This window comes from Pocillopora verrucosa, chromosome 10, assembly GCF_036669915.1.
Source record: "Pocillopora verrucosa isolate sample1 chromosome 10, ASM3666991v2, whole genome shotgun sequence".
NCBI lineage: Eukaryota > Metazoa > Cnidaria > Anthozoa > Scleractinia > Pocilloporidae > Pocillopora > Pocillopora verrucosa.
Window position 1 is genome coordinate 8,874,011 of NC_089321.1, and position 10,864 is coordinate 8,884,874.

A 10,864-nucleotide genomic window follows, 5' to 3' on the forward strand; every position below is an offset into this window, starting at 1 on the left:
GGAACATCTCTTTTCCTTTTTTTCAACTGTCTGTGAACTCTTGCCAAATCAATCATACGATTCTGTAAAAGAAAACCTGGTATTTCTCCAATTTTGAATCAGAGGAGTTTTCAAAGGGTCTGCTGTTTGAAAACGCGCGAAAAGGAAACGCTTTTCACCATTACTCCAGCAGCACGTACAAGAAATGAGATGGTATGTCCTTCGCCTCGACTCGCCTGCCACAACCAATCTCTTTTCCAACGTCTGAGAGGGGAATAATTGTTTTATTTAATAACACAACCAAAGAAATGTCTAAGATCTGCGAAAGACCGCACGAAATAGCAATTTATTCCACGAGAAAGATTTTTTAATACGAACTCGTATAACCTGGCCTGTAAACCAATCAAAGCTCAGGAATTGAAATAAAAAAAATGGTTAATTTTAACAAAGAGATAGCTCAAATAAGTACATGAGCCACGTTACAAAATACATTACTCGGTTTACACAATATTGCAGCATCGTTCCCAGTGTAGAGAACGACACCCTTAAAGACAGCTTAGTCCTACTGCTCTCCCTCTTCGATTCCTAACACAAACACAGAAACAAAGACCCTATATTTTATCCACCTCCATTGGTTACAAGGAGACTTTGATCCCCCTATCTGTCTTTGCGATCCTTTCTCTGTATGTGAAACATTAAATTAGACGTAAGTAAGAGAGAACATAAGGAAGGGCACTGACAGCTCCTTGAAATCTGAACAATTTATGTTCTATTTCTTGGCCTCAGTCTCCTCAAAGCTTTTTTTCTCCGGGATGGAATGGGTTTGGTGCACATAGCGGCAAGGAACTAAGAGTATGATTGACAACTCGGTGATGAGCTTCGTCAGCTCGAATGGCCAAAATGACGTCACGCATCCTTGAACCATCCTATGAATAACAAAAACAAGAAGGAGAAAGAAAAGATGGATATAAAACCTTTATCATTTCAGGTTGAAAAATATTTTGTTCTAACTTGCGGAAAACTCTTACCGGTAATTTCCAGTAATTAACAGCAATCTTGGGAGCCAAAAGATTTTCCCACAGAGGCAACTTACCGCTGTCGATACACTACAAACATAGAAGATGAATGAGTCAAGATAAGATGAAGTCTGGGGAATATTTAGAAGACATACGAATTACAACCCGGCTAAGCCAACTAGAAAAGACGGTAATCTCAATCTTCGGGGTGCTCTGATACCTCAATACAATGAGTATACGTTTTAACAGCTTCCTCCTCCAGGTAACCAACAAATCTGTGGCAAAACTTGGGGCTTATCAGGTAGGCCAAGAAAAACAGGTTTACAAACGTTCCTGAAGAAAATAAAGCCATGGAAATGTTCAGAAACGCGCTTAAAAAAAAACGATTCTGAAGGAGAAACAAGTTATTCTTATCCTTAGTATAACTGTACATAAGCACTTCCTGGTCCCTTCACATACGGGACATTGAGGCTTAAGCCACCTACCTTCAAGATTTGAAAGCTTTCTATTCTCCTAAATGAACCCTCTGCATCCTCTTGTTGATAGTATCTTGAATTATTCACGTAATGATTATTCCATCTTCGTCACTTTTGATTCTTGTATTTATATACTTCATTTGATGGTAGAAAAATTAAAAAAGTCTTTATTCTCCTTTGATATTTGTTCGACAGTATTATAAGCAAGTTGGGTGAATTTCTGGACTGATCATTCTTGAGAGCCAATGAGTACAGTAACAATCTTGTACCGGCAGTACGCTCAAAGTATCATGACATAACGAATCCAAAATTGGCTGTGAAAATGATTCACGTAGAGTATAGATAAATAGTATGAGGTACCTTGAGCTAGGAGAATTGCTCCCCGAAATAAAATCCCAGGTTGCTTCATTTCCAGGGCTGTCATCAAGTGCATTCTCTCGTTTTCAGCCTCCTCTAAAGATTAAAGACATCAATTGACTTCGAGGTGATTCTGTTGAAAGCCACCACAGTTCAATTTACAATCAGCGCACCCTTTATTTTTCGCTTACCCAGAAGTGTGTGTATCCATCCATTATCTCTCTGGAGCCTCCTAAGCGCGTGGAAGTGTCTTGTCATGCCAGCAATCATTCCAGGAACTCCTGCTATTGTCTCTAACATAATGATCCGACTGTTGATTTAATTAAGCAGATATGTTGTGTAAACGGTACCACAAAAAAAATCCAGCTTCAAAAGAAGCTAGTCAAAAAAGTCTTAGCCACGCTGATTTCCTCCGTGTACAACCATGTATTTTTCCAATTAGAGACAAATTACAAAAATTACGCCACCTTTGCGGCCAGCTTTGGAATCAAGACGTGGCCCAGGTCAGTTTACTGGTTATACAGACCGACGTGGGGGGGGCTAAAGTGTCGGAAAACCAGCTCAAACTTACTTGAGCCAGCGGTTTTCGTCGAGCTCCATGAAGCGATACAATGATATGATGTCGAATGCTGCTCTCAAGGCCTGAACACTTTTGTATGCAAGCTGTTGGTTAAGAGAAAGAATGAAATGGAATTATCACTCAACTGACTACAAAATACAGATACAAAATTACACACGAACGATTTCCAGTAAATTTCTCCACCACAGTACCATCTAACCAATAACTTAGTAAAAATTAAACGAACGTAGCCTGGGATGTGTAGGGATTATGTAGACATATTATAAAAAGCTCTGAAGCACTGTGGCAGGTAAGCCATATTTTGCTGCATGGCATGACGTTCAATTTATAACCTTTCAGTCTCGAAACTTACAAGAACATATTTTGCTGCATGGCATGACGTTCAATTTATAACCTTTCAGTCTCGAAACTTACAAGAACATATGACTTCTGATCGCTAGGAACAAAAACAATACCTCATCCACAAACTTTTGTGGTTTTTGGTGAGTAATTTTCACGCTGCGGACATCCTCTGCCGTCCTAAATGAAAACAAAAAACAGCTAGTTTAAATAGCTTGAATTTGTAAGTGAAGTCTTTAATTTCTCACGTAGTTTTATGAACTCTGAATGATATATCAATAGATGTAATAGATAGTATCGTGAGATTACGTTGTCTAGAGGCTCGTACCAGACTGGGTGTGGCATTCTGTAGGCTTCATCCCCAGTTGTGCTTCCATTTTTACCAAAATGACTGATGGCTGTTTCCTTGGATGGAGTGGTTACCACTGGCGTTGGTTGTTGGACTTCTGATGTACTTTGATTTAGAATGGCATTTGTGGAAAACAAAGAAGTCTGCAAGTAACAAAAGTTCCTACTAATGGTAATAATGATAATAATACTTAATATGATAATAGTAATAATAATAATAATTGTAAAAATCATCATGGTAATCATAATATAACGGCTGTTTACTGAGAACGAAGAAACGAAATCATTTCCCCGGCGGAGGAAAATATTACTTTCGCGAGTATGTGCTCCTTTCGTGACATACTCCTTTCGTTAATTTTTCCTTGCGTAATGTATGTGAACCCAATATCCCTTATATTTTTGCTTTATTTCGTCATATTTTACTCGCAGAACCCCTGGATAACTATGATTTATTTTCTCACCTTAATCGCTATCCCTTATAACACTGTAAGTAGTCTATAACTTACCCCTGTTCGCCGTGGCTGTGCAATTCCGCACAAAAAACCTCTCAAGAAATCGACCTCAGAAATCGGTTTGACGAAAGTAAAACAATTTTCAATTCCTCTCATTGAAAGAGGAACCCGCTGGAGTCCAGTTGTGGCCATTTTGAACATTAGAACGATCAAAGAAATACAGTCTGATGCTTATTCCCTTTCTTCTGTCAGCTGTCGCTTTTTAAAATCAATTTTTGTTTGTAGGATAACGCAATTTGTCGTCGCGATTGCAGTATTCTTCTGACGTAATTGAGAGCTTCCTTTGCAATTACCCCTTGAATTATATTTAATCCGTTTTGCTCCGGCCAGCATTGATGAGTCATAGTCGGACCAAACACTTCAAATTTTAATGTTTTACAATTTTTTATATATAACCAAGCAGCTAATGAGATGTTTCGCTCACTAGAATATACCAAGTGGACTATCACATTTTCTTTTCTTTGGCCCTGGATCCACTGAAATAGAGAAAAAAAAGTTTCGTTTCTTTTATAGAGTCGAATACGTATTAGCTGTATAGAATAATACCAGATAACTGAGGTACACCAAAGGACGACTTAATCGACAGAATGACACAGAATAACACAGAGTGACCCAGAATAAAACGCGCGCAAAAAAAACTACGAGCTTACGATGTACAAGCATGGAGAAGTTTAATCATGGTATTTGCAAATTTCAAATTCTTCCCTCAGGTGAAATGCTCGATTTAAGTAATCAATTCATCTACTTCGCTTAATCGAGAACAAGGAGGAAAGTCTCACTGAATTTTCGTAACATTTTCATGGTTTCGTATCTTGGAAGTAAATCCAAAAGTTTCTCCATGACGGTCGCGAGAAATTATTAGATTAGGAAGGAACTTTTTTCAGGTTGGCGCAGTGAATTCCCGAATTTCAATCGTCTTGATTTCTTTCCGTAGAATAATTCAGCAAGAAAATAATTATATTTCGTCATAAAAGGAACTAAAAAGAAATGAACGTCAATAAATCCTTTGATATCTGTAACTAATGATGCAATAATTTCACTGAGCTCTCCCAAGGTCAACTAAGAATAGATTATTGGTCGCGGGGGCATGGATCTAACAACGATTTGTACGCCATTATTTTCGCTGAGGGTGATGTGGGCCAAACTCAAGCAGTTGAGGCTTAAATGTAAGTACGTAAATAAGGAAGTCTTATAGTTTTTTTTTTCTACGTACATGTGATTTTGAGATATAATATTCTAGAAGCAGTGATGTAATTTGCATTTACCTGAACTTCAATGAGCTTCAAAATCTCTTCAGAGTGGTTAAAGTACAATTTTCTATTGACCTTTTCTGGTTATGATCAAATTATTTCAACTAAATTTGGAATATATAAGCGCAAAAATTTGCCACGGACTATGAAAAATGATCGGGTACGTAAGTTTCAACGCAGTCAACGAAGAGGTCTTTTAGTCAGATAAACTGCTTTGAAGTTCTTTCATAACCATAAGTCTTGAGTTCAGCCTCTACTCCAAATTAGATAGCTTGGCAAACAGCAAGGGTTAAGTGATCTTTTAGTGTGAAACAATCTGCTATTTATCTAAAACACCATTGTGAAATATAAGACTAACATTTTACAACATCCAAAGTCTTTTGCTTCTTTAATATCAAATAAAAGTTATCTACACAGGCATAGAAGAAGAGCTTTACAAGAGGATTACTAATTTAAACGGCAGGTCAGATGTCATGTTGTACAATATATTATGAGGGTTTTGTATACTCCTTCAACAGTTAACTCTCATCAGCCTCTCACAGTTCTTCTCTCTATCTGGGCACCTCTGAATAAGCACTTATCGATTGTTAGCTAAAACTCATCACTACAATGCAGCAAGAGTACACTTCCAAGACACTAGGTTTTTACTCTTAACTTAATTTATGTCCCATGATCAAGAAAATGAGATAAGTTTACTGTGTGTGAACTGTAACCCTAACTTTACCATGGAGAAAACAAATTTCCTGGACTACCCCTGAAATGATCATGAAACTATGAATTCATATTTGAAATAACAATTTAAAATTGTATTGGAGTTAAGTGATTGCGGATTCCTTAGAAACATGAACATGTATTTTGCCTCACTAAGAAAAAGCAAGCTGTCTGAAATTACATTCATTTAGCATACAACTAGTAATTAACTAGCTAAGCACAGTTTTGTTACACTATGACAGAAATTTGTCAACAAACAATACAAAGGAAGCACTTACAGAACTGTATAAAATTTCTCCTGCTGGCCATGTTCCTCTGCACATTACACGTCCACCTTATGCTGACACTGGTACAGTGCCAGACCCACCTTACTCCACTGAAATTAAAACAGAGAAGCAGATTGCTCTCATGAGAACAGCATGCAGAACAGCCAGGAAAGTTCTCAATGTGGCCAGAGATAGTATCAAGGTGAGAATATTTTTTTGCTACTTTTATCTGATGTATTTCAATTTTTCCTTCATCTTTTCATCCAAGTGCTCAGGCAGTTCAAAAAGATTGGTGAATTATTCTTAATTGCCAGAAGGGAATTAATTTTTCAGTGGAACATTGACACAACATGTATACAATAAAATGGGTGTTAGTTGGTAACGTTTATTTTAAGACATTGCAATCATGTGTGATACTGAAGTCACTTCAGTCACTGAACTGTAGGATTTTGATAGAATTGACCTACACACTTGAATTCCATAGATGAATTATGAGGTCATGAAGACTTAAAAGAGTAACATGCAATGATGCACATTATAATCTTGTACATTATATTTAGCTCCTTGAGCTAAGTCAGTTTGATCTCATTTTTTCTTCTTTTAAGGTAGGTGTTACAACACAAGATATTGACCAGATTGTACACCAAGCTGCAATTTCATTTGGAGCCTACCCCTCTCCTCTGAACTACAAAAAATTTCCCAAGTCTGTGTGTACATCTGTTAATAATGTGGCTGTACATGGTATACCAGACAGGTAATCTGCTTCTACACAAGGAATAATTAATTTTTGTGGTACGGTTTAGTGGTAATTTTTATATGGCATGATTTATATAGTGGTGAAGTACTTAGTACCTCTAGGATTGCAAAATTTTGTTCAATGTAGTCTAGGGAAGATCTGATCTACCGATCGTTATTTGAAAGAATTGCTGTAGGGCTAAATAAGACTAGGATTAGTGTAATTTAATTACTCATTGGTTACACAACTGATTTGTTGGAACCAAATTTGGTAAAAACTCTACTCATTACAGCTGTTAGGATATTTTGTTTATTTCATTGCAGTCGATCTTTACAAGATGGTGACATTATTAGTGTGGATGTTTCTGTAAGTGTGACATGATATATACGGTTGGAGTAATTATTTGATTAAGAACATTGTGCACTACTTTTTATGGTTTAAAAGATGAATTCTTGTAGTTAGTTATTTTTTGCACCTGTGAGCAGAATTATGTTTGGATCAGTAGTATGACAACTTACAATGATGCAGTATGATGCTTGTGTGTGGTTATATGTTATATAATTATTTAACTTGAGAACATTGTCTCAGAGGAAATGTTACTATTTCTTTGCAAAAGTCAATCATGTTAATATTTAGCCTTTTTATAAATGACAGCAATACTCCAAATTCTCTCGCATTCAAGCAAAAGACCAGTTTATCACAGTGACTGTTATTGATTTGTGAATGTAATAATCAATACACAGAGGCTTAAATCATGTCTTATAAGAAAGTTTCAATACAAAACTTCCTTTTTTTATTTTCCTGTATGATATGTAACACTCCTGTGTTCCTTTTTTTGTAATTGTTTTCTTCAGGTCTTCATTGGTGGTATGCATGGTGACTTGTGCACAACATATGTAGTTGGTTCTGTTGACAAACAGGGTCAGAGATTACTAGAAAGCTGTCAGCGTAGTCTTGATGCTGCAATCAATATCTGTAAACCTGGAGTACGGTTTTCGTTGATTGGAAACACAATTGAGTAAGTAGAACAACTAAATTTGGCTATTTTTGGAGAATGTTGCCATACATGTTCATCTCTAATGTTGGTAATGTTTGTGTCTGGTAATAGTTTTTGTTTGTTAGGGCTCTTTCATCAGGAAAGTTTGATTTGCTTCTAGATCTGTGGCTGGGAAGGATGGATTCACAGTTTGTCCCAATTTAGCAGGTCATGGTATTGGATCATACTTTCATGGACCTCCAGAAATTTTGCATACAGGTTTGCAGTACTTGTAAGCATGCACAACTCCAAAGTTATGATTCTGGTTATTTTTATTTACCTTCCTCTTCAAAATGAGATCCCCATAGGTTTTCACACAGGAACTGAAAAAAATTGTTGATTCATATTTTTCCTAGATCATTTGATAAAACCAACAATCTTAAAGCTTTATTGTTCTTGGCTCAGCCTCCAGGCAGTATGCACTATTACCAATGGAAAACTGGATGCCACTTGGATATCAATTTTTTTTTTAAAGGAATCCAGTAAGCTAGATAGGCGGTACAACGTGTCTTTTATTGCAGTTTCATCAAATTTTACTCCTCCCCCAGGAATCTCATTTAAAAGGTTAAAATTTTGTATGAAATGTAAGGCTTTAATTTCTCATATTCTTCTCTTCCTCTTCTTTTCACAATAGCAAATTATAAACCTGGGAAAATGGGACCAGGCATGACATTTACTATTGGTAAATATCTTGACTATCAAACAGCTATTTTATGAATAGGTATAATATTACCTGGCAAGAACCTCATTAAGGTAGACCTTGTAAAGCCCAAACTGACAGTTGGCATGGTTACCCGTTACTTGTCCTTTTCCAAAGCACTACTATTCAAGTATTGATTTCTTAGCTCAAGTATCCCTGGTGCTCTCAGACTTTCTCATGGTGCAGATCAAAGCATAATAGCTTGAGCTGACCACTTAACAAGAATGATTATGCACGAAGAAAAAGTGTAGGTGAGAGTTTTTGCTAGTGGGACTTTGTTAAGGCAGCCACAAGAGAAATGTTTTCATTAGCATGCTGCCTAATTATAAAGGTCGTATATGTGAAAATGTATCTTTCATTTCATTAAATGTGGCAACTTTGTTAATATTTAATAGTGTAGTTTGATCGTTCGGGTGAGTGTAGTGCTGAGAAGGATTGTTGTCGGTAGTGGTGACTGACGTGTCGACAACCTCAGCGGAAGTCATCATCAGAGTCAAGTGAATAGTTGTTGTTAGTCGAATGTTCTTAGTCCGGTTTGTATAAACTGATTGTTCAGTTTTGCCGTGATTTTATTGGCTGCAAAACTCGAGTGGCGTAGGTCGTTCGTGATTGGTCGGTCTCGATCTGTTAGTGAAGTTGGATCGTTCTGTTCGGTTCGTCTGTAATGTAAATGTCATGAATGAGTCGTTTGTATGATGCCGGTAGTGGTTGACACCTGTTGAGGGGAATCTGTTCCAAGTTAGTCGACCAGCTTTCTAGGGTCAGTCGTTAAAAGTAGTTGGTGCTGTAGGTTACGCATTGCGCAGAGTCCCAGTCAATAGTGTGGTTCGTAAGTTGGTGATGTTCAGCAATGTGATTGTTGACATCGCCTTTCCTCGTCGCTCGTTTGTGTTTAGTTAGTCTAGTTGTAAGGTTTCTACCAGTCTCACCGATGTAAGAGGCGTGGTAGTCGGAGCAATTGATCTTATACACTGCAATTACTGCTCCCTGTCTGTTCCTCGGTTCGTCTTTGTCTTTGACGTTAGTCAATAACTGACGTAGTGTGGTAATAGGTTTTGTGAGCGACGCGGATATTGAATGGTTGTAGGATGAGCGAAATGTTCTCAGATATGCCCTTTATGTACGGTATGATTACTGTAATTGTAGGAGTTGCGTTGTTGTTAGCGGTGGTAGTAGTAGTAGGTCGGTGAGTGTCACGTTGGATGAAGTCTTCGTTGTAGTTGTTCTTTGAAAAAACGCGGTCAAGGTACTTGTTCTCGTTGGATAAGCTGTCCGTCGTGTTGCATACTAGTTGCGCTCGTCTCGTAAAAGTCCTGATAGTTGTGGCTTTGCGTGATTTCGGGTTGTAGGACAACTCGTCCAGTAATTTGTCGGTATGTGTCGGTTTCTTGTAAACTGTTGTCCATAGTGAGTTATCGTCACGGCTTACCAGGTAGTAAACTGTATGTCAGTGTTTAGTCCGTTAAGGACTATCGACAACAGTCCTTCTCAGGACTACACTCACCCAGACGACCCAAACTACACTATTAAATGTTACCCCCGGGTTCAAACCACTTGCTGTATTTGTTAATATTCAGAACCTGTCCTTTGTGAGGGATCTCCAAAAATAGCTATCCTAGGAGATGGTTGGACTGTTGTCACAAAGGATGGTAAAAGGTTGAGTACACCAGTTTTTATTCAATCAGGCGTAATAGTTAGTGATATATGAATACAATTCAGTATCATTTGTCCTCATGTGGCGCGCTGCAGAAGAATAACTATTAGCTGAAAATTGTGCTACTTCAAGTTTGAAGGCTCAGGAGCTTAAGGGGCTTGAGGAACCATTCTAGGCCAGTATAAGTCAGGATCAAGGGTTTGCTTGTGGGGAATTTTTACCAAATTCAAGAAATGAAAAGGTCAAAAATGTACCATGGCAAAGCATCATTTCAATTCTTACTTAAGATTAATGCAACTGGTTGGAAAAGATGAAGGACTACAAACAACAACTTTATGCCTTAAAATATGTCCTGCGAATACTGATGAGGGAAAGCTACTCTAACATCCTTGTTGTTTCTTCAGTGGATGTTGAGACGAGTGTTATCTGTTAGCTCATTCCAATGCAGACAGACAGTATTGTCATTTTTAAACTTCTCATTTTTCATGTATGATTTTTTTCCGTCTCTTTCTCTCTCAGGACGGCACAGTTCGAACACACTGTTTTGATAACAGATTCTGGTGTTGAAGTACTTACTGCTGATACCAAAGATTGACATTGAAAAAAACTAAGGAAGAAGAGTTTTATTTTATTTTGTGTTTTGTGAAGAACATCACAGATAAACAATTAATGAAACAAATTCTGCCTCCTCTGTGGTAATTTCAAAATATTTTTGTCTTTTTGCAACGTTTTGTGAATCAAAACTTACAAGGTCATATTATTCCAAGTTGTGTTAAAAGATTAAAGATGTGTTTTCTTAACTTACTCTTTCTACATTTTCTTTGTGAAACGGAATCCTACTTTTTGTTTGAGGTTGTTTGACTTGGATATTTTTTCTTGGTTTAAAATTTTTTCAAGAGATTTT

The 10,864-nt window shown here is 37.3% G+C and overlaps 2 protein-coding genes across 4 annotated transcripts; one reads left to right on the plus strand and one right to left on the minus strand.

The window, feature by feature from the left end:
- Positions 1 to 42: 42 nt before the first annotated feature.
- Positions 43 to 3,992, minus strand: LOC136284042 (uncharacterized). The gene is made up of 9 exons (XM_066173789.1): positions 3,602 to 3,992; positions 3,076 to 3,239; positions 2,864 to 2,927; positions 2,400 to 2,491; positions 2,020 to 2,138; positions 1,832 to 1,924; positions 1,216 to 1,328; positions 1,008 to 1,085; positions 43 to 905 (listed from the first exon to the last, which is right to left on the minus strand). The coding sequence occupies exons 1-9, from the start codon at positions 3,746 to 3,748 to the stop codon at positions 771 to 773; spliced, it is 1,005 nt and encodes a 334-aa protein (XP_066029886.1). The 5' UTR covers positions 3,749 to 3,992; the 3' UTR covers positions 43 to 770.
- A 661-nt stretch (positions 3,993 to 4,653) lies between these two features.
- Positions 4,654 to 10,764, plus strand: LOC131791725 (methionine aminopeptidase 1D, mitochondrial). 3 transcript variants are annotated; one of them, XM_059109104.2, is made up of 10 exons: positions 4,654 to 4,773; positions 5,275 to 5,320; positions 5,811 to 6,036; positions 6,440 to 6,588; positions 6,894 to 6,936; positions 7,425 to 7,588; positions 7,728 to 7,825; positions 8,241 to 8,288; positions 9,884 to 9,962; positions 10,480 to 10,764. In XM_059109104.2, the coding sequence occupies exons 1-10, from the start codon at positions 4,695 to 4,697 to the stop codon at positions 10,553 to 10,555; spliced, it is 1,008 nt and encodes a 335-aa protein (XP_058965087.2). In that variant the 5' UTR covers positions 4,654 to 4,694; the 3' UTR covers positions 10,556 to 10,764. The 3 variants fall into 3 exon arrangements, with proteins under 3 accessions (XP_058965087.2, XP_058965088.2, XP_066029676.1); XM_066173579.1 differs by having other exon boundaries at positions 4,723 to 4,773; positions 5,263 to 5,320; XM_059109105.2 differs by lacking the exon at positions 8,241 to 8,288.
- The last annotated feature ends 100 nt before the right edge of the window (positions 10,765 to 10,864 follow it).